A 26,847-nucleotide genomic window follows, 5' to 3' on the forward strand; every position below is an offset into this window, starting at 1 on the left:
AAGTCTTTATTGAATTTGTTACAATATTGCTTCTGTTTTTATATTTTGGTTTTTTGGCCACGAGGCATGTGGGATCTTAGCTCCCCGACCAGGGATCAAACCCTCACCCCCTGCATTGGAAGGCAAAGTCTTAACCACTGGACCGCCAGGGAAGGCCCTGTCTTCATTTTTAAAGGATATATTTGATAGATATTATAATTCTAGGTTGCTAATACTCCCTATTCTCCACCCCTCAGCACTTTCAACACAAAGAATGGAAGCTTGTCAATCTTATTGTTTCTTCAAATGTATCATTTTTTCTCTGGCTGCTTTTAAAATTTCTTTCTATCCTTTGTTTCAGCAATTTGACTGTGCCAAGCATTTGGTTTGCCTAGGTGTGGTTTTCTTTGCATTTTCCTGCTTGAGAGTTCCCTGAATTTCTTGAATCTCTGGGTTGACTTCTTTCCTTACTTTTGTAAAATTATCATCAGTTATTTCCTCACCTGTTGCTTTTGTTCCGTTCTCATTTTCTCTCTCTTTCTGAGATTACAATTATCTGAATATGAGACGATTTGACTGTGTCCTACAGGTTTCATACTCTCTTTTTTGTTCATCACATTATTTTCTCTGCGGTGGAGTTTGGATATTTTTTCTTGGCCTGTCTGCAAGTCAGTGAATTCTGTTTTCCTCTGGTCTATTCTGCTCTTAGAGTCTTCTGACAAGTTCTTAATTTCAGATATTGATTTTTCTGTTCTGGGAAATACACTTGGCTTTTTAAAAAAATTTTTTTTGTTGAAAATTACATCATTTCATCCATTTTGTTCAACTTTGCATCTATGTCACGTCCTTGCCTCCTAATGTCAGTGTCTGGGTTATCTTGAGTGTGCCTGATTGTCTGGTTTTCTCTTGATTATCTGTCTATCACATTATTTTGCTTCTTTGGATGTCTCTTAATAATGTTTATTTTATGCCTAACATTATGTGTAAAAGAACAGTTAATTTATTTCAGATGATATTTTCTTCCAGAAAGGTTTGTTCTTTATTGTGTTAGACAGATAGCATGAGGTGTTGGCTACCTCAGTCCAAATCAGAGATAAAGTCGATTCCTCCATCTACCGAGATTCTGTCTTCTAAAACTGGGCAACTATGGGAAATCGACCCTGCCCTTTTGGCCCAGCCTCCCTATCTTTCTTCAGTGCCCCATCACTAAGCATATGTACTATTAGATGTCCTGGCCACATATTCGGAGCTTTTCTAGATTCCAGTCTGTCATTCCAGCCCATGCAGACATCTATAAAGCACCCGAGTTTTTGGTTTCCTTTAGTGAGCTCAGTCCTCGCTTGTACCCAAACTCTGCAAATGCCCTCATGCAAGAAAATGCCAGTGATCTCAGTTCACCTTGGAAGTGCTCTTCCATCTCTGGATTTTTACTTCATCCAGTCCTTAGTTGCTTCCAGAACTTTCTATATTAGTCTAGTTTTTGAAGGAAAAACAATGGCTTGCTCCTATCTGGTATCTTACTTTAGTAAAATAACAGTGAAAGTCAGGAGTTTATCTTTGCAGAAAGAAAGGCAGATAATTTTAAGGTTTCTTATTGATATAAGCATAGTGATATTCTGAATATTTTTATCTGTGTTGCATACTAATATTTTTTTCCTTCTGATATGAGCCTGTTTATCAAAATATACTCTAGGCCAAGGGTCGACAAACTATGGTCCACAGACCAAATCCGACTCAGTTCCTTTTTTTGTATGGCCTGTGAACTAAGAATGGTTCTTACATTTTTAAAATACATACATATGTACATACATAAATATACATACATAAACAGCTGTATAAATAAATAAATGAAAGGAGAAAAATATTTTGTGACACATGAAAATTGTATGAAATTCAAATTTCAATATCCAGAAATTACAATCGGATTGTAATACAACCACATTCATCTGTTTTTGTGTTGTCTATGGCTGCTTTCATGCTAACAGATGAGTAGTTGCAACAGAGATCTTATGGCTCACAAAGTATAAAATATCTATTATCTGTCCCTTTACAGAAAAAAAATTTGCCTATTCCTGTCTTAGATCATAGACTCAGGAATTTTTCATTTCTCATTTCTAAGAGAAATTGAACAAAAGACCGAAACCCTCTTATTCCGTCAGTTCTTTGAATTTTGAGTTATTTAAATACTAGCATTTTAGAGTTGGAAGGAACCTCAGAGATAATCTCCTTTATCTCTATTTTGCAAATGAAGAAACAGATTTAGAGTCAGAGAAGTTTTAAATTAAATTATGGCTAATTTTTGTTTTGTTAGAAAATAGACTCAGTAATAAGCTGATAGAGAAACTAATGATCTATAATCACAGAACAACTTGCAAAATTCATTTGTTCTTATTGCAGAAATATTTGGTTTTACTAAACAGTGGTAGCTATTAAGAGAATTTCTTCTTTGGAATTTTTAAAGTAAATATTTTAAAATAAATATTTAGAGCATGTTAATAACCTTTGCCTTTCATTACCACCCAAAAGTCTTTCCAATCTCTTGGGTATGAGGTTTTTTTTTATGAGAAGACTAAAAATCTTATAGGACCAGTTCCAGACATTCTTCATTAAGCTCCTATTGATTTAGGATTTAAAGTCCTAAATCATCAGAAATTCCACAGTGAAATGTTAGTGTGTAAGACTTGTTTCTAGAGTTTTTCTTTTATCTCTCCATCCTCAGATACCATGAAAAGTTTATTTAAGCTTACTTCTGAAATGCAGTCATATAGTGGGATGTTATATTACTAAAAAATAGCATTTTTATTTTCTAATGTTGAATACAGATTTTCTACATATAATTTTTAGCTTATTACTAGCTCTTTTGGATAGCTCTCTACTTCTAAAACAAGCCAAATCAACAAAAAACACAGTAAAATCAATTTGTGGGGGTTTGGGGAAAGCTGATTTTTCAGCTGATCTGTATGCAGGATTTGGTGGGTCCAGATTCGTTAAAATTGTGCCAAATTAAATTAATTTTAATTAAATTTTAATTAAACTAATTAAATGCCAAATGCATAAAAAGAAATATTTTAGGAATATGTATAAAGTCATTTGAAATTTAAGAAGGTCTGTTAAACAAAACAGACAAAAGTATTGGTATATGCTTTGGAAAATTTAAGTCCGTGATAAGTAGGCTTCAGGAAATTCATCTTAATTTATACTTATGTATTCTGTTTCTCTGAAGATTGGTTTTGAATGAACCTTCATGCTTTTCTAAATTGTATAGAAAGGGCTAACCTTTTAGCATTTACATATTCCTTTTGCTCAAATAACTGATTTCACTTAAGTAAACTTTAGTATAAAGGGAAGTTGTTGTCCTAAACCACACATGAAAAATACTCATTGCTTTTCATCAACTTGTTTATTCACCTGATATTTCTTGAACATCCATGTTGTGTCAGGCACTGATGCAGGTGCTGAAAGGGAAAATGTTGAAATAAATATTTTTTGCTCATAGTTGAATAGATTGTGTGAGGAGGTATGTCTGTTCATGTGTAGCATTTGATACTATCACTCTCTTTCTCTTTTCTTTTGTAGCATGCTATCTTGGGGAAATCCCATCTACATACATGATTTTCATTACCTCCTTTGCACCAAAATCTGAGTAAAATACTCCCATGGATAATTCCTTAATGGACATTTCTGGCTGGATATCCTTTAAATGTATTGATGTATCTATGGGTCCATCCTTGGCCCTCTGCTTATTTTCCTCTCTAAGTAAGGCTGGTAACTATAGCTCTGAACTTCCTTTTCTCCCTGTCCTCTCTCCTTCCTCCCGTTTTCTCTGTCTCTCAAAGTACTGTTGAGTACTTTGTTTCAGGTACTTTTCTGAGCACAGAGGCTGGAGCAGTGAACAAGAACGATATGGCCTCTGCACTCTTGGAGCTTACAGCTTGGTGAGAGTGATGCATTAAACAAGTAATTCCAAACACACAATTGTAGGTTACACAATGAGACACAAGTATAAGATGAGATGAGAACGGATGTTAGGGAAACTAGCCTAGTCTGGGACACTCCTGAGTAAGTGACACTTATACTGGCACCTCAAAGATGAATAGGGGTTAGCAAGAGATGTGGGATAGAATTCCAGGAATAGGGAGAAAAAGCCCCTAAGAGAAAGCCGCTAAGGAGCTCATTAGCAGGTTCAAACAACTGAATGAATAGTCCTTGTGGCTGGAATGTGATGAACAAGTGGGAGAAGGATGCAAAACGAGGTGGGAGAGACTGGTGGAGGTCAGATCTTGGTAGAGGATCTTTTAAACCACATCAGTGCTTTTGGTCTTTATCTAAGAGAATTGAGAATATATTAATAGAGTTTGTAGTGGGAGAATTACCTATTCATTTGTTTTTTTAAAAAGTTGACTTGAGTGCTTATATGAAAAATGGATTGAAGGGGGCAGACGTGGATGTGCAGAAATGAAGCTTTTTTATGAAGCTTTTGCAGTGGTCCAGGCAGGAGGTAGGGGTTACTTATATTGTTAGCATATCAGCAGTAGAGGTGATGTAGATAGATTCAAGAACTGTTTATGAGATATAGTTGATAAGATTTTGTGATTATTTCAGTTTAAAGTATGAAGCTGAAGGTAGTGTCAAGGATAAATTTTTCATATGCTTGTTCATGTGTATTTTGTTGACACTTTAGTGTCTTGAAGTCAAACATTTTCAAAATCGAACTCATTTTTTCCTTTTGCAAACTAATTCTTCCCCTTGACTTCCCTGTTTTGTGAATGACATCCCTACCTCAAGTGACCTAGCCTTACGACTTTTTTATTTGGTCACAGCTTCCACTACGTTAGTTACCAAGTGTTAAAGACCTGACCTCTGTAGCATCTAGAGTCTCTCCCTTCTCCTCCTCCTCATCTCCTTCCCTTTTCCTCTTCTTCCTCCTCCTCCTCTTCACCTTTTGTCTTTGTTATAGCAGTAGCATCCTTTTGCTGGATCATTAAACTTTGCTTTTCATTCAGGTCTCTGAGCTCCTGAGGAAAAGAACTGTCCTTTTCATCTTATGTTTTTAGTACCTAGCAGTGTGCACTTCAGCAGGGTAGATGTAAAAAAATATTAAATGAGATGAAAATATATTTTCCTCGATTTGGGTTTTTTCCATTAATTCTTATTCTTTGCCACATTAAAGATTTCTTTTCTCAAAGTCATTCAGGGGCTTCTTTTGCTTAAAGAATAATTTGGTCTTAGGGCTGTGATGTTATGAAAAACTGGCTGCTGGATATGAGAAGTGTATGAGTTAGGGTTTTCCTGTAGTAATTTAGTAAAAATGGACTCCTGACCCTTTTTGCACTGTAGCCCTCACTACTACAAAGAGCAGATTTTTCTGGGAAGGGAACATAACTGGTATTTATTAGCAGCCCCACTGTTGAATAAAGTTTTAAAAATTTCATTTGATGCCTTTTTACAATTTTTAAATTTTATAAAAGTATTTGCAGAATTCACATTTAAAAAATAATTTAATGTGTATTTCTTAGCTATCCAGTATTTTGCTGTCATGTCAATAGCTATATTGTATGTTAGTATCTTATATGTACATCTAGAGTATATTGTTTCATAGAAAGTTTATATAAGAATTATTCATCTATTTTGGAAGTACCTATTTTTAATAGCTTTATATGTTCTAAAATATGAACTTCCATAATTCTTTTATTCTACTTTTTTTTTTTTACATTTTTAGGAATAAGAAAATTTTAAATAAGAAGAAGTTGAAAAGAAAACAGAAGAGCAAATCAAAAGTGAAGACAAGAAGCAAGGTAAAACTGTTAGGAATTTATAGGGAATAAGGACTTTTTTATTAATTTGAAGAAAAATGCCAAAATTAAAAAGGTAATTTTAATTTTGGTAAGAGGTGCAAACTACTATGTATAAAATAAGCTGCAAGGATAATATAGTATAATACAGGGAATATAGCCAATATTTTATAATAACTATAAATGGAACATAACCTTTAAAAATTGTGAATCACTGTGTTGTACACCTGAAACTTGTATAATATTGTACATCAACTATACCTCAATAAAAAAAATAAGGTATGAGTATAATTAGCAAACCATTTTACTTCTGTGTGCTAAAGTAATTTTTAAAAACCCCTTATTATTTGGTCACACTGTTTAGTTTCATCTTTTTGGCATTTTTTTGACCAGCAACCTGGAAGTTATTATCTGGGTGCTGAAAATTATTTATTATTTATTCTTGTTTTCTTTGATCAGTTCTTTGGGGGAAGATATCCATTTCTCTTCTCTTTTTTCACTCTGACTACATGTACTGGAAACTGAGTAAAATTGGCTTGTGAGTTGGGACTTAGATTTGGGTTTGTCTCATACCTATGCATACATTATGAATTAGAGAGTATTCTAATTAGTGCGTCTATAGACTTTTGACTGTTCTGAGCTTCTTTAGACTGTTGGTGGCTGTACAAAAAAAAAGGCAATAGAGAATATTTGAATTAGGTGGTACCTTAGAGATCAAGGATCTGTTCTTCTACCCAATGCAGATATCTTCTCTATATAATCCATCTAGGTTTTTCTTAAACATTTTCAGGGACCAGATACCGCTTTTTGTAAAAGAATCTCTTTTCTAATGGACAGTAGTAAGAAGCTTAGACAGGAGGAAGAGAGCAATCATACTTGTGATTTCTGAAGAGCTCCACTTTTGGTTATAGAAACAGTCACTTAGCTTGGGTTGTATATCATATTTAAGTTCTAGAGACAATTGTTTCCTGCACTTTTTAATGAGTATTTTTGCTCTTGTAACTGAGAGAAATCTACTTTAAAGTAGTGAACCAAAAATAGAAGGATAAGGGATGGAACTGATCAGTTGGACCCAGGGATTATAATAATGTTACGAAATCTTCTTGCTTCTCTTTTCCTCTGAGTGTGGGTTTATTGCCTGTGGCTGAGGACTAAGGCTGCTGGCAGCTCCAGCTTTATTTTCTTTAAGCAAAAGGCGATTTCTTCTCCTAGTTGTGGCAGAAAATCTTGGATAGGGTTTTTGATTGACCTGCATCATTCACTTTGACCTGGAAGATGGGGTACTTTGATTGGTTAGGCTGAGTTATGTTTGTAACCTTGTGATGGACTGTAGATGAGCACCTTGATTAGCAGGCTATGTGGAATGGGAGGGGTGGTTGCGCTAAGGGAAATGTTGCTGGGTGGGCAGATAAATAATATATGTTCACTATATCACGTCTTACTACTGTTTTTGGGACAGAAGAGGGAAGTGGAAAGCATTCTTACTATACTTAATATGTGAAAACCTTTAACAAGTAAATAGTCATTCAGATTTACAACTTCTACCCCTTTTCCACTTTTTGGTGCTGTGTGAAGAGTTGGAATATGGGACTATTGAAAATCTTTTAAAGCCCTTTTTAAGGTTTCATTTGTTGATTTTCCTAAAAGTGGTGGCATGTGATATCCAGGAAGATATGGGAAGTCAAGCTCTTTCTTCTACTTCAATTCTGTCTCTAGCTAGCTTTGCTCCCTTCATAATTCATCTTTCTTCTGTTGGCCTTCAGGTTTTATATCTGCTTTTTTAGGAGCAGCTTGTGATAAGAGTGATATAAAAAAACTTCATTTACGCCTCAGACTTCAATTGCACACTGACTCTGTGCAGGCCTTGTGCTCGGTATTTGGGATGCAAAGATGCATAAGAAACATTTACTGCTCATAAAATGGTGGTGTTAGTCTCTTTGCCCTCTATTACTGTTTTTGGAGTATTTTTTATCCACTCTCTTTTTATAAAAGTTATCTTTAAAATGCCATTTAGCTATACTTCTTCATCTCCTTCTTTATTGCTGTCATTGACCCCTCTATTTCTCCATTAGCCACCTCCTTCATTTACTTTCCTTCTTGTCCAGTATAGATACTACAGTATTTTTAGAAAACTTCTTGCTTTATCTACTGTATTAGTTCTTTATGGCTGCTGTAACAAATTACACAAACTTTATGGTGGCTTAAAACAATACAAATTATCTTATGGTTCTAGAAGTCTGAAGTCTAAAATGGATCTCACTGGGCTAAAATCAAAGTGTCAGCAAGGCTGTATTCTTCCTGGAGGCTCTAGAAGAGAATTCATTGTCTTGCCTTGTCTGGCTTCTAGAGCCTGCCTGCATTCCTTGGGTTGTGCTTCCTTCCATCTTGCCACCCTCTCCCATTTATAAGGACCCTTGGGATTACATTGGGCCTACGTAGATAATCCATAATAATCCCCCATCTCAAAATTCTTAATTTAATCATATCTGCAGGCTCCCTTTTGCCATGTAAGGTGACATGTTCTCAGGTTCTAGGGATTAGGGGGTAGATGTTTTTGGATGCCATTATTCTGCCTACCACATCTTCCTTTCCCTCATGTACATTTGTTGGATTTATCTGACAAAACTCAGTCCTGTACAAATCCAGCCCTCTTTCCCTCTTTCCCTGCAGGTGAGTACCATGTACTGCTAAAAGGAGTTAAACAAGAGTTTATTGATACCAGTACAGTTTCATGATTACCAGTATCAAATGGACCATCCATAGCCAGACTGTCTTCTTGTTTTTTCTGGTCAGATAGTTCTTCCATTTTTCCTGTGGCTATTTCAGACCTTTGCCACTCTCCTCAAACTTCTGATAAATTCTGCTCTCCAGCAAATGACTTCACTTCCTTATAAGAGAAGTCAAATCCATTACACAGGAAACTTCCTCAACATCCTGCTACCAAATGTATCTGTCTTAGATCAGGTTCCTTAATAGTAGAACCTGAGACATGGATATAAAGTGTACAATTCAGTGAGTTTTGAAAGATACAATCAAGGTTTAGAAATTTTCCATCATCCCCAAGGCTTTCCTCATCCTCCGCTGCATTCCATCCCTCCTTACAGCCCTAGCTCTACACAACCACAGGTATACTTTCTGTCATTATAGATTATTTTTCATTTTCTAGAATTTCATATAAATGAGATCATACTAGGTATACTCTTGTATCTGGCTTCTTTCCCTCAGCATAATGATTTTGAGTTGTGTTGATGTAGTTGTATATGTTAATAGTCTTTCCTTTTTTTTTTTCTGATTAGTATCCCATTGTTTGGATATATCCCAATTTGTTAATCTATTCATCTGTTGATGGACATTTTGGTGTTGTTTCCAGTTTCTGTCCCTTGCAAATAAAACAGCTATGAACAATTTGTGTACTAGTCTTTGTGTGGGTATAAGTTTTTGTTTTTTGGGGAGGGTAAATACCTAGGAGTGGGATGATTAAGTGATGTTTTCTTCGATGATTTGCTAGAAGGACTCATAAGACTCGAAAGCAATTTATACTAATGGCTAAGATTTATTATAACAAAAAGTACAGAGTAAACAGCAGGAAAAATAAATGTGTTGGTGGTTAGGGAGTAATGGCCTAGGCCTCCTGGTCCTTCCTTGTGTGAGCACACAGGACATGCTTTCTCTCTGTTGGTGAACTGCAGGAATATGTGTGGAACGTTTCTGTCCAGGGAAGCCCGTTTGAGTCTTAGGATCTGAGACTTTTATGGGGATCTGGTCACATAGACACATCCTGATATGCAGCCAGCCATAGCAAGTGAAACTTGGGTTCACATCGTCAGTCATGATGTTTCTGCAAAGCAGTTGGACAAGCCAGTGGGTATGGTTGCTGTAGGAGTATGTAACAAAATCATCGATACCTAATATAAAGGAAACTCTAAAGACCACATTCCTAAGTACTGGCCAGGGGGCAGTGATGGTTCCCTTGGAGAAATACAAGGCGTAAGCAGTGTTAACTCAGTGTTAACCCTTCTTCACAGGTGGCATAGTAGATGAATGTTTAGCTTTTTGAGAAACTGAAAACTGTTTCCAAAGTGATTATTCCATTTTACTGTTCCACCAGTAGTGTATGAGAAGTCCAGTTGCTTCACATCTTTACAAACACATGATCTTGTTAGCTTTTCAAATTTTGGTCATTCTTTTTTTTTAATACATTAATTTTATTCTTTTGTAAAAGAAAGGGGCATTTAGAATCATACATGAAAATGAATGATTTTAAAGCAGTTAAAATTATTTCCTAGGGAATAATTATGGTCAAAGTTTGTATGCTAGGAAAAAAAAATACTCCTGAAAAGATATCACTGTTTTTCACTCTATAAGAGTAGTACATGAAATTTTAGTCATTCTGATAAGTATATGGGGGTATCTCACTGGTGTTTTACTGTGCTTTTCTCTCATGACTAATGTTGTGAGCATCATAATCATCATGTGATGTGCCTTTCACCAATTATGTCTTTTTATTGTGAAATCTCTTCAACTTGTCTCCACTTTTTATAATTGTCTTCTTATTGAATTCTCAGAGTACTTTATATATTTTAGATCAAAGTCCTTTGTCAGCTGTGTTGCAAATAATTTCTCCTCTTCTATGGTTTGCCTTTTTTGTTTTTGTAGAGTGCTTTATAAGAGCAAAGGTGTTTAAGTTTTATAAATTTAACGAATTGATTTTTTTTTTATGATTCATGTGTTGTTAAGTCTTTGTCTACCCCTTTGTCGCATAGAGTTTCTTCTGTATTTTCTTCTACAGATTTTATAGTTTTAGCTGTTACATGTAGGTCTGTGATCCATTTCAAGTTAATTTTTGTGTATGGTATGAGATAAAGGTTGTTGTTCATTTGTTCACATGTTGGTATTCAGTTGATCCAGTATCATTTCTTAAAAAGACATCTTTTTCCATTGAATTATCCTGACATCTTTGTAAAAAATCAGGTGACTATATTTGTTTAAGCCTATTTCTGGAATTTATTTTGTTTAATTAATCTATATGTTTACCTTTATACCAGTACTGTACTGTCTTCATTACAGTGGTTTTGAAATGGGTCATATGTTTTTAACTGTGGTCTTTTTAAAAAAAATTGCTATAGTTAATTTAGGTTCTTTACGTTTCTATATATAAATTTTAGAATCAACTTGTAAATTTCCATTTTTAAAAAGCCTCTGGAATTTTTATTGGGATTGCACTGAATATAGGTTTGGGGAAGAATTGCCATTTTAATGATATGGAATCTTCTCATAGATGAACATGGTCTCTCTCTCCATTTATTTGTCTTCTTTAAATTCTCTCAGCAACATTATTTTGGTTTTCAGTGAACAGAGATTGTACATAATTTTATTAAATTTAACTAATAATTATATATTTTCGATGTTATTGTGAATGCTATTATTTAAAAATTTTGTTTTAATTTTGAGATTGTAATGTGCATGCAGTTGTAGGAAATAATACAGAGAGGTCCTGTGTACCCTTTACCCATTTTCTCCCATTGGTAAGGTATAGCGTAACTATAGTAAATATCACTACTAGGAAATCAACATTGATACAACCTACAGATCTTATTTAGGTTTCACCAGTTTTACATGCACTCATTTGTTTGTGTGTATTTAGTTTTATGCAGTTTTATCATGTGTGGGTCTTTGTGACCATTACTACAGTGAAGGTGTAGAACAGTTCCATCAGAAGGATCCACTGCACTACTTTTATATAAACGAACACATCTCCAAACCTCACCCTCTCCCTAGCCTCTGAGAACCACAAATCTCTTCTCCATCTCTGTAATTTGTCATTTCAAGAATGTTATATAAAGGGACTCATGCAGTATGTAACCTTTTGGGATTGGCTCTTTTCCACTTAGCATAATTTCCTTGAGATACATCCAAGTTGTTGCATATACCAAGTTTGCACCTTTTATTGCTGAGTAAGCATTCCATGGCATGGATATACCACAGTTTGCTTAACCCTTCATTCATTACATGACATCTGAGTTGTTTCCAGTTTTGATTATTTTGAATAAAGCTTCTATGAACGTTCATGTGCTGCTGATGTATGAACATAAGTTTTCATTTCTCTGGTATAAATGCCTAAGAGTGCAATTGCTGGATTATACTATAAGTACATGTTTAATTTTCTAAGAAAAAGCTCTACTTTTTCTAGTCTCTGTATCATTTTACATTCCCATCAGCAATGTATGAGAGATCCAGTTTCTCCACATCTTCACCAGTATTTGTTGGTGTCACTATTTTTTACTCTAGCCTTTCTGATAGGTGTGTACTAATCTCATTTTATTTTAATTTGTATTTTCCTAATGGCTCATGATATTGAACTTTTTTTCATGTGCTTATCTGCCTTCTGTATATCTTCGTCCGTGACATGTCTGTTCATGTCTTTTGCCCATTTTCTAATTGGGCTGCTTGCTTGTTTGTTTTCTACTCTCTGAGTTTTGAGAATTCTTTATATATGCTGGATGCTAGTCATTTGTCAGATACGTGGTTTGCAAACATTTTCTCCCAGTCTGTAACTTTACTGCTACTAGTTTTAAAACTACATATTTTAATTGTTTACTCCTAGAATATAGATATATTATTCATTTTTATAGATTTATTTGGTACCCTGTGACTTTGCTAAATCCACACATTATTACTAGTGACTTTTTTTTGCAGACTTAAGATTCTTTTTTATGTCTCCTACAAATAAACACATTTGATTTCTAGGAGATAATTTTTTCTTTCTAACTATACCTTTTATTTCTTTTTCTTGGGTTACTGCACTGGATAGCATATCTAGCACAATGTTGAGTCTGATTGCTGAGAGTAGATATCTTTCCCTTGTTTGCAATCTAAGGTGAAGGCATTCAATCTTTTACTGTGTTAGCTGTGTGTTTTTCATACGTATGCTTAATCCAGTTTTGGAATTCTCTTCTGTTCCTAATTTACTTAGGCTTTTGTCATGAATGGGTATTTGATTTTTGTCAAATGCTTCTTCCATGTTTATTTGCAGTGTCTTATTTTTTTTTCTCTTACTTTTGTTGGTGTGGATTTTGGATTGCTTTTCCAGTGTTGTACATCCTTGTTTTTGAGTTGATCATGATGTATCATCTTTTTAAGAGTATACTGTTGGATTTGAATTATTAATATTTGTTTGTTTTTAATATCTCTGGAAGACATATTTACATGTTATATGTCAGTTAACTTTAGTATACTTTGATTTAACAAGAAGTACTCCATTTTTTTCCTAATTATTTATGGAAGAAGGGTAGAATTTTGAGACTAAGTGTTCTTGGTACTCAAAGTGTCATTTTATTTATCTTGGATACTTCTTGGACATACTCTAATTGTTGGAATTTGCATTTGTAGACTATCTTAAACTAGTTCTGTATATTTATGATGTAAATGTTGATCTCAAAAATGTGGTTGGAGTCTGATGAATAAAATGCTGGACCAAAATAGAAATTGAGTATTTAGTTGTTTTTTGTTTGTTTGTTTGTTTGGCTGCATTGGGTCTTCATTGCTGTGCACGGGCTTTTTCTAGCTGTGGCGAGTGGGGGCTACTCTTCTTTGCGGTATACAGCTTCTCATTGCAGTGGCTTCTCTTGTTGTGGAGCACAGGCCCTAGGCGTGTGGGCTTCAGTAGTTGCAGCACACGGGCCCTAGAGTACTTGGGCTTCAGTAGTTGTGGCGGACGGGCTTAATTGCTCCGCAGCATGTGGGATCTTCCAGGACCAGGGATTGAACCCGTGTCCCCTGCCTTGGCAGGCGGATTCTTAACCACTGCGCCACCAGGGAAGTCCCGAGCATTGAGTTTTAACACTTAAAGTACCAAACATGTGATTTGTAGTACTTATTAAGACAGATAGCTAAGAGAGAGCTTTCAGAAAGCATATGTCCATAATCTGTAGTTTTCTTAGCATTACCGTTATTTGAATGAGAATGAAATTAGAATTGACTAAAGTTAAGGGTTTAGTTTTTTTTTTTTCTTTTTTAATCCTAATTTCTGCTTAAGGCCCTATATCTACTTTTGAAAGAAATCAAAATGTAATTCAACATTTGTAGTAGGCCCTTGAGACTCTGCAGTACATCTGGTGTCCCTTAGAAAAGCAACAAATGAATATCCTTTGAATCCAGCAGTTAAGCTTTGTTGGCTCTTTTCCTATTGTGCGGTAAAAGGGTAGTCCTGATGAGTTCTTTGCTGGTGTCTTTCCAGCCCTTATCAGGTTGGTTATCGCTGTGTCACCTATGTGACTTCTACAAATCCTCTAGCCTGTCTAATATTTAATTTTTTTTAAAAAATGAGAATTGATGATGATGGAAAAGAATATAAAATTGAAATATTATATCCTGTATTTCAGTCTGAAAACTTGGAGAATACAGTAATCATACCAGATATCAAACTACATAGCAATCCTTCGGCGTTTAATATTTATTGCAATGTACGCCATTGCGTTCTGGAATGGCAGAAAAAGGAAACATCGTTGGCAGCTGCATCTAAGAACTCTGTGCAGAGTGGAGAATCAGATAGTGATGAAGAGGAGGAATCCAAAGAGCCCCCTATCAAGCTTCCAAAGGTAAGTCACTAAGATCCACTTAGATGCATAACCTACAGGTGTTTGGGCTTTAACACCTATGTTTGCATTGCTAAAATGCCTTGCTTTTAATAAAATTGCACACTGAAAATAACAGAGCCTATGGGTAAAAATAGGTTTGAGATCAGGAAAACTTTATGCAACTTTAAAATTGGAGTGCTAACAAAGTCAATAATTGGTACCTCAGTGGGGAGTACTTGGAAAGCCCAGGCAGGGAGCTCAGTGGCTTGGAGTGTGTTACAGGGGCTGTTAAAAATGTACAAAAGCAGTAGAGGGGAAATGGTGGCTTGCAGGCACTGAGCCATTGCAGATGGAAGTGGAACTCTGAGCCAGTGAGCTGCTATTAAGGTGGGCACAAGAGGAAGTGCAAATTACTACAAGCCAAGAGCCACGAAAAGCTGGGGGCACATCCCTCCCTCTGGGTACAGGTATACATTTTGATTTTTCTTGAAATAGAGCTAGAAATGCTCCTGGTTGTGCAGCAGCTGAGCTGAGAGCTTTTGCCTTTTCTGCCTAAGGTTAATTGTACTCTTGCTATCCTGGCTCCCTTTGCCTAGGAATAAAATTACATATGAACCAGTAAAACTTCTGCATTGTTCTGATATCACTCCCATATTTACCAGAGACATATAATCTAATTGGTGTTATAGAAACATGTATTGAAGTAGAACAAACTGTTCTTAAGGTACTCTGTTCTATATAAGCATTAGTATATTTCAAGACTATAATGTTACTTTATATATGTATTTTTCTATATAGTATGTGTAGTTAGTATTTCTAACAAAAGAATGGGTAAAAACATAAACATTTAAAAATGGTACCTTTATCATAAATGATTTATGCATTTGTTTTTTTCTAAATACAGACATTTTGAAATGATTTCCTTTATCATGAATGATTCGTGTATATTGTCTTTTTACTAAATGGATACCTTAAAATTGTGCCTTGAAAACTTCTTTATATGCATACATAATATATCATGTAAATACTTAGTTTACTACTTGGAAATAGCAGCCAGATAGAGGCTGTGTTCCTGATCTGATTTATTTTGTACATTTCATGGTGGCTCTTCATAAGTTCACCACTGTCCTTTATCATTCCTGTGAGGTTCTGCTCACCTTATTCTCAGCAGTTGACTTGCTTCCTGTTTCATAGAGTAGTAGAGGTTTTGTGAAGTTCCTCAGCCTCTTAATCAGCCACCTTCAAATGTCCTTATCTCCTCTTGGGACCCTTTTCCCCTTGGTCGTTTTCTCTCCAGTGTCCTTAACTGTACCTTCTCTACTAGCTTCTTTCTTCAACTTAAAACAAACAGGCCCATCTTTTCCATATAAGTCTCTCCAGGTAAAGAGCATGGTCTCTAATTCTGATTTCTTTTGCTTAATTAGGGGAGGTTGAGGAAAAATACGTTGTTAAGTTAGGATATGGGGATATGAAGGAATCAAGTATACTTTTGTTACAAGAATTCCATTCTGTGTGTGGGTGAGTCCCACTGTACTGTAGTAATCACTCAGCTTAGATTCAACATTAGGAAGGAAAATAAAGACCCAGAGAAACCTTTCACACAGGTATGCAGATTTTGAATAATAAACTATAGTCAATTTAAAAGATACTGCACAATCAAGAACAACTGATTCTTAGGCTGTTTTAAAACATCAGGATGAATGAGTATGAAAGAAATAAAATATCAGGCATTCTTAAGACAGTGAATTTTTAGCATGATTAACAGAGTTAAAAGATGCAGAGTCAAAAAGGGATCTTTAAAAGAAAAGTAGAAGGAAAGCAAATAGCTCAAGTAATTAATATTGAGTTTTCCATCAAGTACTGACCTGTCAGGAAACAGGGTATAGTGATGAATATGGGAAGTAGAGTCAAACTGCCTGAGTTCAAACACTTGCCATTAAAAATACTAGCTGTGTGATGCTGCGAAAGTTGTTTGACCTCTCTCTGACTCAGTTTTGTCATCTATGAAATGAGGATAATGCCTATCTCGTAGGTAGTAGTGAGGATTCAAAGAGTTAATAAATGCACGTGTGCTCAATAAATGATAGCTGTAGTTGTAAGTATCAGGTGCAAACAGGAAAATGTGTAGGTCCGAATGAATTTCATTAGTTTTCAGGGAACTCATCAATTTATTAAGAAATACTTCATATCCAAGGAAATGAAACCTCTAGACAATCAGTGAGATCAGAGGTTCACATGCCTTTATGCAGAGGTAGTCAGAATGCCATGGGTGGGGGCAGGGCAGGGAGTGAAACTTTCAGGTCTTAGGCAGCAGTTTGCAGGGCACAAAAGAACAGATGAAGTCTTTAGGGTTTGGGGTGATGGGAGCGTGAGGGCAGGTGAGAAATGTTGACTTTTTCTTTTCCTTTTGACCATTTCTGTGCCTCTGCTCCAGATGCTCTTTCATGTCAGTTCCTCCCTTTTCTTTGTTGTTTCTCTCTTGCTCCTCCTTGAATGTGTGGCTGTCACTTTCCTTTTTCTTGCAGATGTTTCTTTCTCTCCTGCTTCTTTTTTCTTTCACATAATGAAGACAGTTTTTATTTGTTGTCAAGGTATCATTTTGATACAATTCTGTGTTTTCCCTTCTTGACTTTTAAAAGTTAGTTAAATTGTTTTTGACTCTGATGTAGACCTTGCTTGTCAGATTTTTTTGCTTTTTGTTTTTTGCAGGTCAGTAATCATTTAAAATAGTACTTTCTTACCCCCATCCGCTTAAAAGTATACCTTTCTTACCAAAAACAGTTTTTACCCAGCTCAAACTACCTTTCACTATCTGATTTCCAGATCTTCTAAAGCGCTCCAAATTTCATAGCTACATAATTTTTTAACAGTAATATTTAGGATTCATACTTCCCATCCAAACTTATTTGAGGCTAGTCATGCCTCATATTTTGTTAAAAGATGTGGATGTACACAGATTCATTTATATACTTCTTAATTCAGTAAATTCAGTTTATAGCAGGCATTCTGTTAGGCCCTGAGAACAAAATGATGAGACACGATCCCCACCCTAAAGAAAGTTATGTCTAGCAGGCATGTCCAGTGCCCTAAGGATTGATAGGGGTGTGCAAGGTATAGTGGAGCCCGGTGGAGTAAGAATGCAGCACTGACTGAAGATGCACCTGCAGGCAGGGAGAATGGCATCGTTACAAAAGCACAAGCGGTCAGCTTTGGCTAGAGTGGACTGGCTGAATAGGGCAAGAGTAGAGAACAGGATCATGGGCCTTAAATGTCATGCAACCATTTTCAGATTTTGTCTTGTAAATTGGAAATAAGAAAGATTTTAAGCAAAAGACTATGATCAGACTTGTATTTTATTAAAGCTACTCGGGTGCTGGAAAGGCAGATCCACTAGAGGGTGGGGAGACTAGAGCAGAGGGACCAGTGAGGCAGTTATTGCAGTCGTCTGAAGTGTTCATGGGGCATGCAACTACGGTAGTAGCAGTGTTTGGCATAAAAGAAATATTAAGGAAGTAGAATTGTCAGGAATTGTTAATTAGTTGGTTATGAAGGCTGAAAGGGAAGGTAGAATGTAAACATATTTCTGAAGTTTCTAGGTGGTGATGCCATTTACTTAAAGAGGAAGAACTGGAGGAGAAACAGTGCTTTGTTGGAACGATGATTAAGTTTAGTTCTGGCTGTACTGAGTGTGAAGTAGCTGTGAGATGTCCGGTGCTCACTATGTAAGACTGAAGTTCAAAAGAAAGGTCCCAGCTAGGCATACAGTTTTGGGAGTTAGTGTGGTGACAGAAGTTGACACAAAATTCTGTTAGAGATGGAACAGTAGGTGGGATCAAGAACATTGTTTAAAAACTAAATTAGCTCTGAAAAGTTGTAAGAGCACTTTTTCCTCTGGGTGTGAAGAGAAGGGAAGAAGGTGGTAGAAGTCGTAGATAAATTTGTGTGTTAGAGGCTAGGAGGTTAGACATTTCACACCTGGATCTTCTGAGGAGCAGAATTCTTCTCCTCTTCCCCCCCACCTCCTCCTCTGCTGCGTCTGTTGCTGTTGCCTCTTCTTCCTCCCTTCTCTCACTCCTCTCTAGATTTTTATTTTTTATTATTTGTAAATGATGTCTCTACCAAATATTTACTTTAGAGAAGAAAATTTTAAAGACAGTATACTTCACTCTGTAGTAATATGTAAATCTACTTTTGGTTTCCTTTTGCACTTGTTCAAATGTTTTCTGTAAGTCTTAGAACTGATTCTAGGACTTTTTAATAGAAGATATAATTTCTAATGGCAAAGAGTTTATTAATATTAAATCTAAATATGATGTATCTAAACGCTTATGTTATTGTTTGTTAGTGAAATAATAATGCCACCTTTGGAAATACGTGATTCGAGGAGAGAAAAATAAAACCTCAAAAGACTCTTTTTTTCTTTTTTTTGGCCAAATATGTTTTTGCCTCACTTTTCTCAACAGTGACATTGGACTGGCTGTACCAGTTAATTATTTGGGTTTTGTGTTCCTTCAAGTATAACAGAGAGCTTTCAGGATTTAATTGTTTGAAAGCAACAATAAAGATAATATTCAGTAAATTTACAAAAGACTATTTTCTGAAGAGAAGTGGAAGACCGTGGTTTTGGTGGTTAGTTATAGTTTATCGTGGAACGTATTGAGTGCTTAGTGTGTTATCTTATTATAATGAACTATTCTATTTAGCAGTCAAACTTATTAATCATTTATTTTGCTGTTTATAAAGGCAGTGCATAATCAATGTAGATAATTTGAAAAAATGGAGAACATTTTTATAAAGAGGAAAAGAAAATTTTACATTGGAAGTTATTTCTAAAATCCTGTTAACCAAAAATACCCACGGTAAACATTTTTGTATATGCACATTAAAAATATATTTATTTCTGCACAAATGAAATCATATTGTATTTGCAGTACTATATATTTTTTTATCCTTGTACTCTTCCTTCCTAATATTGAGGGAGGAGGACATACAGTGTGTTCTCAGTGACTATAAGACAGGCTTCAAAGTGTAAAGTGCAGGACTTCCCTGGTGGCTCAGTGGTTGAGAATCTGCCTGCCAATGCAGGGGACACGGGTTCGAGCCCTGGTCTGGGAAGATCCCACATGCCGCGGAGCAACTGGGCCCGTGAGCCACAATTACTGAGCCTGTGCGTCTGGAGCCTGTGCTCCGCAACAGGAGAGGCCGCGACAGTGAGAGGCCCGCGCACCGCGATGAAGAGTGGCCCCCGCTTGCCGCAACTAGAGAAAGCCCTCTCACAGAAATGAAGACCCAACACAGCCATAAACAAATAAAATAAAGATTAAAAAAAAAAAAAGCGTAAAGTGCAATTTCAAAGTTTGTACATATAGTAAAATACTCTCAGCCAAACCTCAGAAAAAAGTCTTAATTCACAACATGTTGTGCTCCTTTGCTCAATGATTCAAAGCTAAATATGATTGGAAAACTTGAGGTTGATTTTTATTTTGTTGTATATTGAATACATATCACAGTTCTGGAAATGAATGTTTTCTCTCTTATTAAAAAAAAAAATCCACACCGAACTAAGATACAGATGATAAGTGAGAATCACAGTGGTTAACCTAGACAGATGGGTAATTCCTTGTCTTGATCGTTTTGACTAACGTTTTATGAGTGTTTTTCACGAAAGCCATCTAGTGCTCTGCTCCTGGGCAGCCCACCTGAGTTACCTGTTGTCATACATTTGTTATTATACCTTAAACTTATTAGCGAGACAGCTTGGGAATATGTTCAGTAAGTAGCCTTACTGTTTTTGGAAAGGTTCAATACTTTCTCTGTTGCTATAGGAATCTACTTATAAAAAGAAACCCTAGCCAAAAATGTCATCCGTGAAGAATTCTTTGAATTATGAAAAGTCATGATTGGTAATGGCAGAGTAAGCAATCTTTAAGACTGATGGATAGAGTAGTCTCCTACTGGCCTGAGAATAGAGCCCTACTTTTGTATTGTACTCAGGAGATCTTTGACTTCAGATTTGTTTCCTGTACGGACATAAACAGATGGAAATCTTGGACAGCATGTTTTTATTTTCTAGTCTGTTTCAGGAAAATAAACTATATGAAATGGCAAGTTTTCATTTCCATTTAATTAATTGAAACTCTATACAAGCACCTCTGTAATCTTAGCTATAATCAAGTATTCTAGGATTTTAGATAACTTCTCTAACGACAGTCCTATTAGTTATTTTGACTTCTCAGTCATATCTGTATTCTTCAGAAACCTTGCAGATGGTAGTCAGAACTGCAACTGACTTGCCTGCAATTGATGTAACCCTTGTCGGACAAGTTGCAGTGGTTTTTAGCACACAGCTGAGAGAGTAAATAAATATTTGTTGTCTGCCTATCATGTGCAGGCAGTGGGATAGTCATGGGAGATATTAGTTAAGACATACGCTGTGTCCACAAGGAGATCCCAGTTTAGTTGGGAAAATGGAAACAAAAATAGTCAGTTACACTATAACATAATAAGTGCTATAAAAGACGTCTGGACTGGGTAAGCATTATATATAAGATTCATTTACTCTGTCAGATTATAAACTCTTAGAGAACAAGGTCTAGTATAATATATCTCGTATCTCCTGTAGCAAGTTGTACAAAGTAAGTACTTAAAATGTTTATGTATTATATGAATTAATGTACAGATCTCAGCAGAGAGAATATCTTCTGTTTTGCTCAATAGAATTAATAATGCTTTGATGCATTTCTACTAATTAATCTAGTTTTAACTTCTTTTGTTACTTACTTCTTCTCCAAATAACTGAACACTTCTTGAGAAGATCTTACACATTTCCTTTTTAAAATGTTGGCATTGACTGAGAAATGGGATTGCATTGTCTATTGTTCTGTCAGCCCTCTGAAGGTATTTCCTTATACGAGTTCATCACATTTGCTGTCTCAGTCTTTAGTTACAGATTTATCTATCTTTTGCTAGATACTGAGTTATATTTTTCTTGGTCCTGATGAGGAATAAGATAATTAAAGTAAAAATAGCCATGATATTTTAGCTAGGCAGTTTTTAATTCTTTTTGTGATAAATCCTACAAGAATAAGGGACACCATCTACAAATAATAATATGGTGATTGTGCCATATAGGAAAGGCTAAGATGAAAAGTTCCTTTTTTAATCTTTTCACCATATGTACTATATTGCCTTCTTTTCTGATATAGGTAATAATTAACGTAACAGAAGAGTGCCAGTTTTGACTTGAGAACAGCCAAATGAACTTTGTAAATTAATAGTTTATTTTTTTCTGAGTGAATGCAGTCTAGTACCTAGTTCACTGTTAAACCATTTTCATGGTGTTTTATTATGGCTTCATTATCCTGAAACTACTTTTTAAGTAGTGCCACTATTTTTTAACCTTCTGTGTTACGAGACGATTTTCTAAATCTTGAAATTAAACACACTGGGTTTTATTCTTTTTTATGTGATGACTTTTTTTGCCTTTAAAATATTGTACCATTACTCATTTGCTGTGGAAGTAAGCTGTACCGATTTTACTGCCTGAGAAGTGTTATTAGCTCACATGCTATAAAGTATAATTTTTTTTTTCATCTTAAATAGATCATTGAGGTTGGACTCTGTGAAGTTTTTGAATTGATCAAGGAGACGCGATTTTCTCATCCATCCCTGTGCCTCAGGAGTCTCCAAGCCCTGCTTAACGTGCTTCAGGGTCAGCAGCCAGAAGGCCTCCAGTCAGAGCCACCCGAGGTCCTAGGTAAGAGCTTAGGCACATTGAATGAAGCCTTTAAATGTAAAGAGCTTCTCTTATGGAGCACATACAGCAGCCTGTAATTCAGTCTCTGTTTGTTTATGATGCTGAAACAGCAGGGGTATAAATTTTAAGTTACTTTGCTGTGTTCCCCTGGTGTTATGATTTAAGAGTTATAGGTCATGCACAGTCATTTCCTGATTATTATGATGGGGAAAAGCAAAATATAAATTCTTGGAACCCAGAAAAAATCCTCAAGCCTTATAGTCACTATGAACTTAAATCATTCTTAATAAACCTTTGGCCAAAATAGCTAACATCGACTTGGTCTAACTTTACACGTTACTTTGGAGAGTTAAAAAAGTAGGAAAAGAGGGAACAGATACTACCGAGCCAAAACAACACAATTAGTTTCTAAACAGAGAGGACATTTCTTTTGTGTTCATGATAAATAAAAATTTATTTTTGTTAAAGATAAAGCTTTTGAATTAGTAGCAACTTCCATTAAGTAAAAATGTTTGCTTTCTGTAAAGTGCATTTGAATTTTATGAATGCCTGCCTTTCATGCCCGTGACCTAGGCTCAACACATAATCCTGTAAGCAGGATGGGGACTCTTAAGGAAGAGAAGTAGAGATGGAAGCTTAATTTTGAAGGCTAATTGCTTTTCTCTGATGCTAACTGTGGGCCTTCAAAGAGTCTAGTTTTCTAAATCTCAAGCATTAGCTTGTTTCAGTCATATATGTGGGTCCTAAGTGTGGAGTATCTGATTCAGTAGATTTGGGATGGGACCTGAGAATCTGCATTTGGAGTACGTTTCTGGGTAATGCTGATGCTCGTGCTGCTGGTCTGGGGACCACACTGCCGGTCTGGATTAGAGTTTGGTCCTTTTTCTCTACTTGGCTATTTGGATTATGTTAGACCCACGTGTGAGAACCTAATTACATGGTTTTAATTTACATGTCAGATTGTTATTTTTTTGGTCATGTATTGTGATTAGTTTTTGTGTTCCATTTGTTTTGTTACTGCTTTGTTTTAGTCGGTGGGGGGAGAACTGGCCATGAAAATAAGCTGAGGATTTTTAAAAACAACAACAGCCCCCCAATCCACCATGTTATGAAATGCTACTACCAAATAAAGCTGCATATGTTAAGAAGCAGGCACCTTGTTTATTGTCACTGTAGCACCAGTGATCGTATTGCTGTTATGATGTACTACTTGACTTCATGGCATTTTATTGAAGATTTAATTAAATTAATTAATTTTATTTAAGAATATTTTGCTAGTTAACCTTAGCTCTGGTTTGTAAATTAGCAAATAATTGAAGTATTTAAAATATCCACTAAAACAGTATATCCTATATCTTACTTTGAACATGCTAATCCTCGCTTTCCTTCTAGATCTTCTGCCATTTTGTTGTCTTCTATCATTTGTTGTATACTTTCTCTTATATTCAGTTTATACATAAATGGTCCCTCTCCTTTATTCTTTTCAAAATAGATCTTCTCAATACTGGGTTTTAAAATTATAATATGTGCTTTAGCTTAATCGTCTTCTTTCTGTCAAAACTTAGGTCTCCTGATTAATTTGTTTTTATTTTCTTACTAACAGTTTCAAATGCTGCTATACTGTCTTTGGTCTCTCTTCTATCCTTCCAATGCTTACTTTTCTGATCTCTTCACTGCTTTGACTTATTTTTCTGTTCAGGCATTTATCAACACTTCATACTTTTTATTTTGTTTAATTGGCACAAAGGTGTAAGTAGTAATTTGGTTCTTTAAATCAAAATTTGTATTGAAATCTGTCTCTTTTTTTCCTTTGATTTAATATCATAATTACATTAGTTACACTTTTTCCACGTTGTTTTTTTTCATGTTACTCATGAAAATATATGTATATTTGTATCTCTTTTATTGTTGGGATAGCTTGATGATTATTATACATCAGACTTCTCTTTGCAGATGGATTTGATTTACAGATTGTCCAGTTTTTAAAAAAAATCCTTCCCTTATATCTGTCTTTCTGTTCAGTTTAAGGTTAGAATATATGTTCTCAATTATTCACTTAAATGTAATAGCGCCTTCTATGTTCTGTGCTAAGAGTGTATAATATAGGGGTGATCAATATAAACATTATTGCTGTTCTTATGGAATTTAGCATCAGGCAGTTGGACACAGGTATGACTACAAATGTGAATAAATAGCATGGGGGAAAGAGGGAGTTCTGGGGTTTATAACAGGCTTCCCTGAAGATGTGACATATGAGATTTGAAGGATGAGTAAGAAGGAGTTAACTAAGTTTCCAGGCAGAATGGAGAGCATGCAGTAAGGCTTTGAGGTAGGAAGGAGAATGACTGGGAAAAGGCTGTATGACTAGATGTGGAGAGTGAGGGGATGGAAAAGGCAGGGAGTAGATCATGTGGAGCTTGATAGGCCAGTTCAAGGAGGATGGTCATTGTTCTAGGAGAAATTGAACATCACTGTCTCCTTATGGTTTTTAAAAAATTCTTTATAGTCTTACACTGTTTTCTTTAATTTGAATCTAACCTTTTTGATGGCAGGGACATTCTTTGTCTTTGTCAATGTACTACCCCAACCTAGAATAGTTCCTGATGTACAAGAAGAATTCAGGAAATATTGGCTGAATAATTATAAGATGAGCGGGCAGAAGGATAATGATAGAGGAGGGATGGACAAACAAGAAAGATAGATGAAAGGGTAGAGGGAAGGTTAGATGGCATAAAGGAAAGACTGAAGGATATAGAAAGAAGTGCAGAAGGGAGGGAGAAAGGAAAGAAGGAAGAGGAGCAGGAGGGAATTAAAGGAGTGAGTGGATTTTAAATAGAAAACCAGATTTTTGGTTTAAAAGTTCTCTTTGGCTATAAGGGTGCAAAAGTGTATGATAGGAGCTAATTTATGAACACTTTTTAGTAGTCTAATTAAGAGATGGTGATAGATAGCATGGATTGGGGAGATGCTGATGAGATGCAAAAAAGTGGAGGAATTAATTAGGAAGTAAAATTGACAGGACTTAATTAGGGATTAGATATGGAAGATGGGGACTAGATAGAGGAAGCCTAGGTTTCTGTGAGCTAACAAATAAAACACAGATGGCCTTTTAGTTTGCAGAGAATTACGGTACATCAATTCTCTCTCTTGCTTTCCTCCTTCCTTCTCCTTTCCCTCTCTCTCTTTCCACCTTTATCAATTTTTCTGTTTCTCTCTTTTTCTGACTCTGTTTTTTTCTTTCTCTCTGTGTCTCCGAGTATGCACTTCTAAAGGATTTTCAAATCCTCCTTCCCTTCTACGTAAGAAATACCCAGAAGTTTATTGATTTAATCTTGAGTGGAGTTTTGTGTGGAGACCTCTGATGGCCATAGAACATTCTTGTGTTATTTTTCCATCTTTGCCTCTATCTGGCTTTATGATTTAGGGAAAATCTCTTAACCTCCCCGTGTCTCAATTTCATTATCCATGAAAAGGGGATATCTGTCCTATTGACTTGCAGGTTTTTTCTAGAGTATAAAATGAATTACAAGTGTGAACTGCTGTTATGTTCATGATAAAGCCAATTTTATATTAAACAAATTATTGCATATGTTTTGTGTATTCTGTTGTTGTTTTGCAAATGAATACATAATTTTCTGGACACTTAACATTTTAAGATGCCCGTATTTTTCCCAATCTAAACGGTAAAAATAAGTGCAATGAGTAGTCTGTTACTACTTGATAGGCTTCTTGAATACTGTGAGTGCCTCAAAGCAAGTTTCTTTTAAATGATCTTGGATAGATTCCATTTTTTCATTTACAAAAATAAGGAGTTCACTAAATATTCTCCAAGGTCATTTTTATATAAATATTCTAACTTTTGGGGGGAAAGGGTAACTAGAAAGGAACTAATGCAAAGTAAGTGTTGTAACTGCCTTAAATATTTTTTTATAATGAGGCAAGGTATAAACAGACAGACAGATACCATATAATGTTCTGTATGTTAAATGAATATAATTGAGTTCTGTTTTATCCACAGAGTCTCTCTTCCAGCTCCTTTTGGAAATCACTGTTCGAAGTACTGGAATGAATGACAGCACAGGACAGTCTCTGACAGCACTTTCCTGTGCTTGTCTCTTTAGTCTGGTGGCTTCTTGGGGAGAAACAGGAAGGACACTTCAGGCCATCTCTGCTATCCTCACCAACAATGGCAGCCATGCTTGCCAAACTATTCAGGTATTTCATATCTCTAGCTGCTTAGAAATTGATAGGATGCCAAGTTGCAATTTCACCTCAGTTTCTGTCAAAGCAGTGTCTGCTTTTTCTCACTCATTATAGTGGTTTGATCTGTTCAAGGTTGATATATAAATAATCTAAGCTACACTACAGCCTCCTTTTTCATTGCATTGTCTTGCTCTCTGCCTTCCCCCGCCTCCCATCTTGCTCTGAATTTTCAAGTATGGAATTCCTTCATAGTTTCTAAATATCTTTTCTGTATTGAAAGAAAAGGATATATCATTTTTACTGTATTTTTGATTGGTTGATTATAGTTTTTCATGAATTGATTTGTTTCTGAACTACTTCAGCTTCACCTATAGCATTTTGAACTTTTAATATGCAGTTGTGGAATAAGCTCCTCATCCTTGTTAGTAGTGGGAAATATAACCCTACTTATAGGCAAACTTGATTTAATTCTTTTGGACTGTTCTGGAAATTGAGTAAGAAGTTACAGTTTTAAGTCTCTGGTATGTGCTTTTCTCTGGCC

At 35.6% G+C, this 26,847-nt stretch overlaps 2 protein-coding genes across 14 annotated transcripts in view; one reads left to right on the forward strand and one right to left on the reverse strand.

Annotated features, from left to right (window-relative positions):
* The window catches only part of SCEL (sciellin), a 398,872-nt gene that overhangs the window by 361,063 nt on the left and 10,962 nt on the right, over positions 1-26,847 (reverse strand). The gene's annotated exons all lie outside the window — the stretch shown is intronic.
* Positions 1-26,847, forward strand: part of MYCBP2 (MYC binding protein 2) — a 270,723-nt gene that overhangs the window by 21,749 nt on the left and 222,127 nt on the right. For all 13 annotated transcript variants that reach the window (XM_082434738.1, XM_082434743.1, XM_082434745.1 and 10 more), the window contains exons 2-5: positions 5,699-5,774; positions 14,153-14,368; positions 21,950-22,103; positions 26,122-26,318. In XM_082434738.1, the coding sequence (XP_082290864.1) occupies positions 5,699-5,774; positions 14,153-14,368; positions 21,950-22,103; positions 26,122-26,318 (643 nt within the window). The remainder of the gene's footprint in view (positions 1-5,698; positions 5,775-14,152; positions 14,369-21,949; positions 22,104-26,121; positions 26,319-26,847) is intronic.

The sequence above is a fragment of the Balaenoptera physalus genome (genome assembly GCF_965194825.1).
Source record: "Balaenoptera physalus genome assembly, chromosome: 18".
NCBI classification, from domain to species: domain Eukaryota; kingdom Metazoa; phylum Chordata; class Mammalia; order Artiodactyla; family Balaenopteridae; genus Balaenoptera; species Balaenoptera physalus.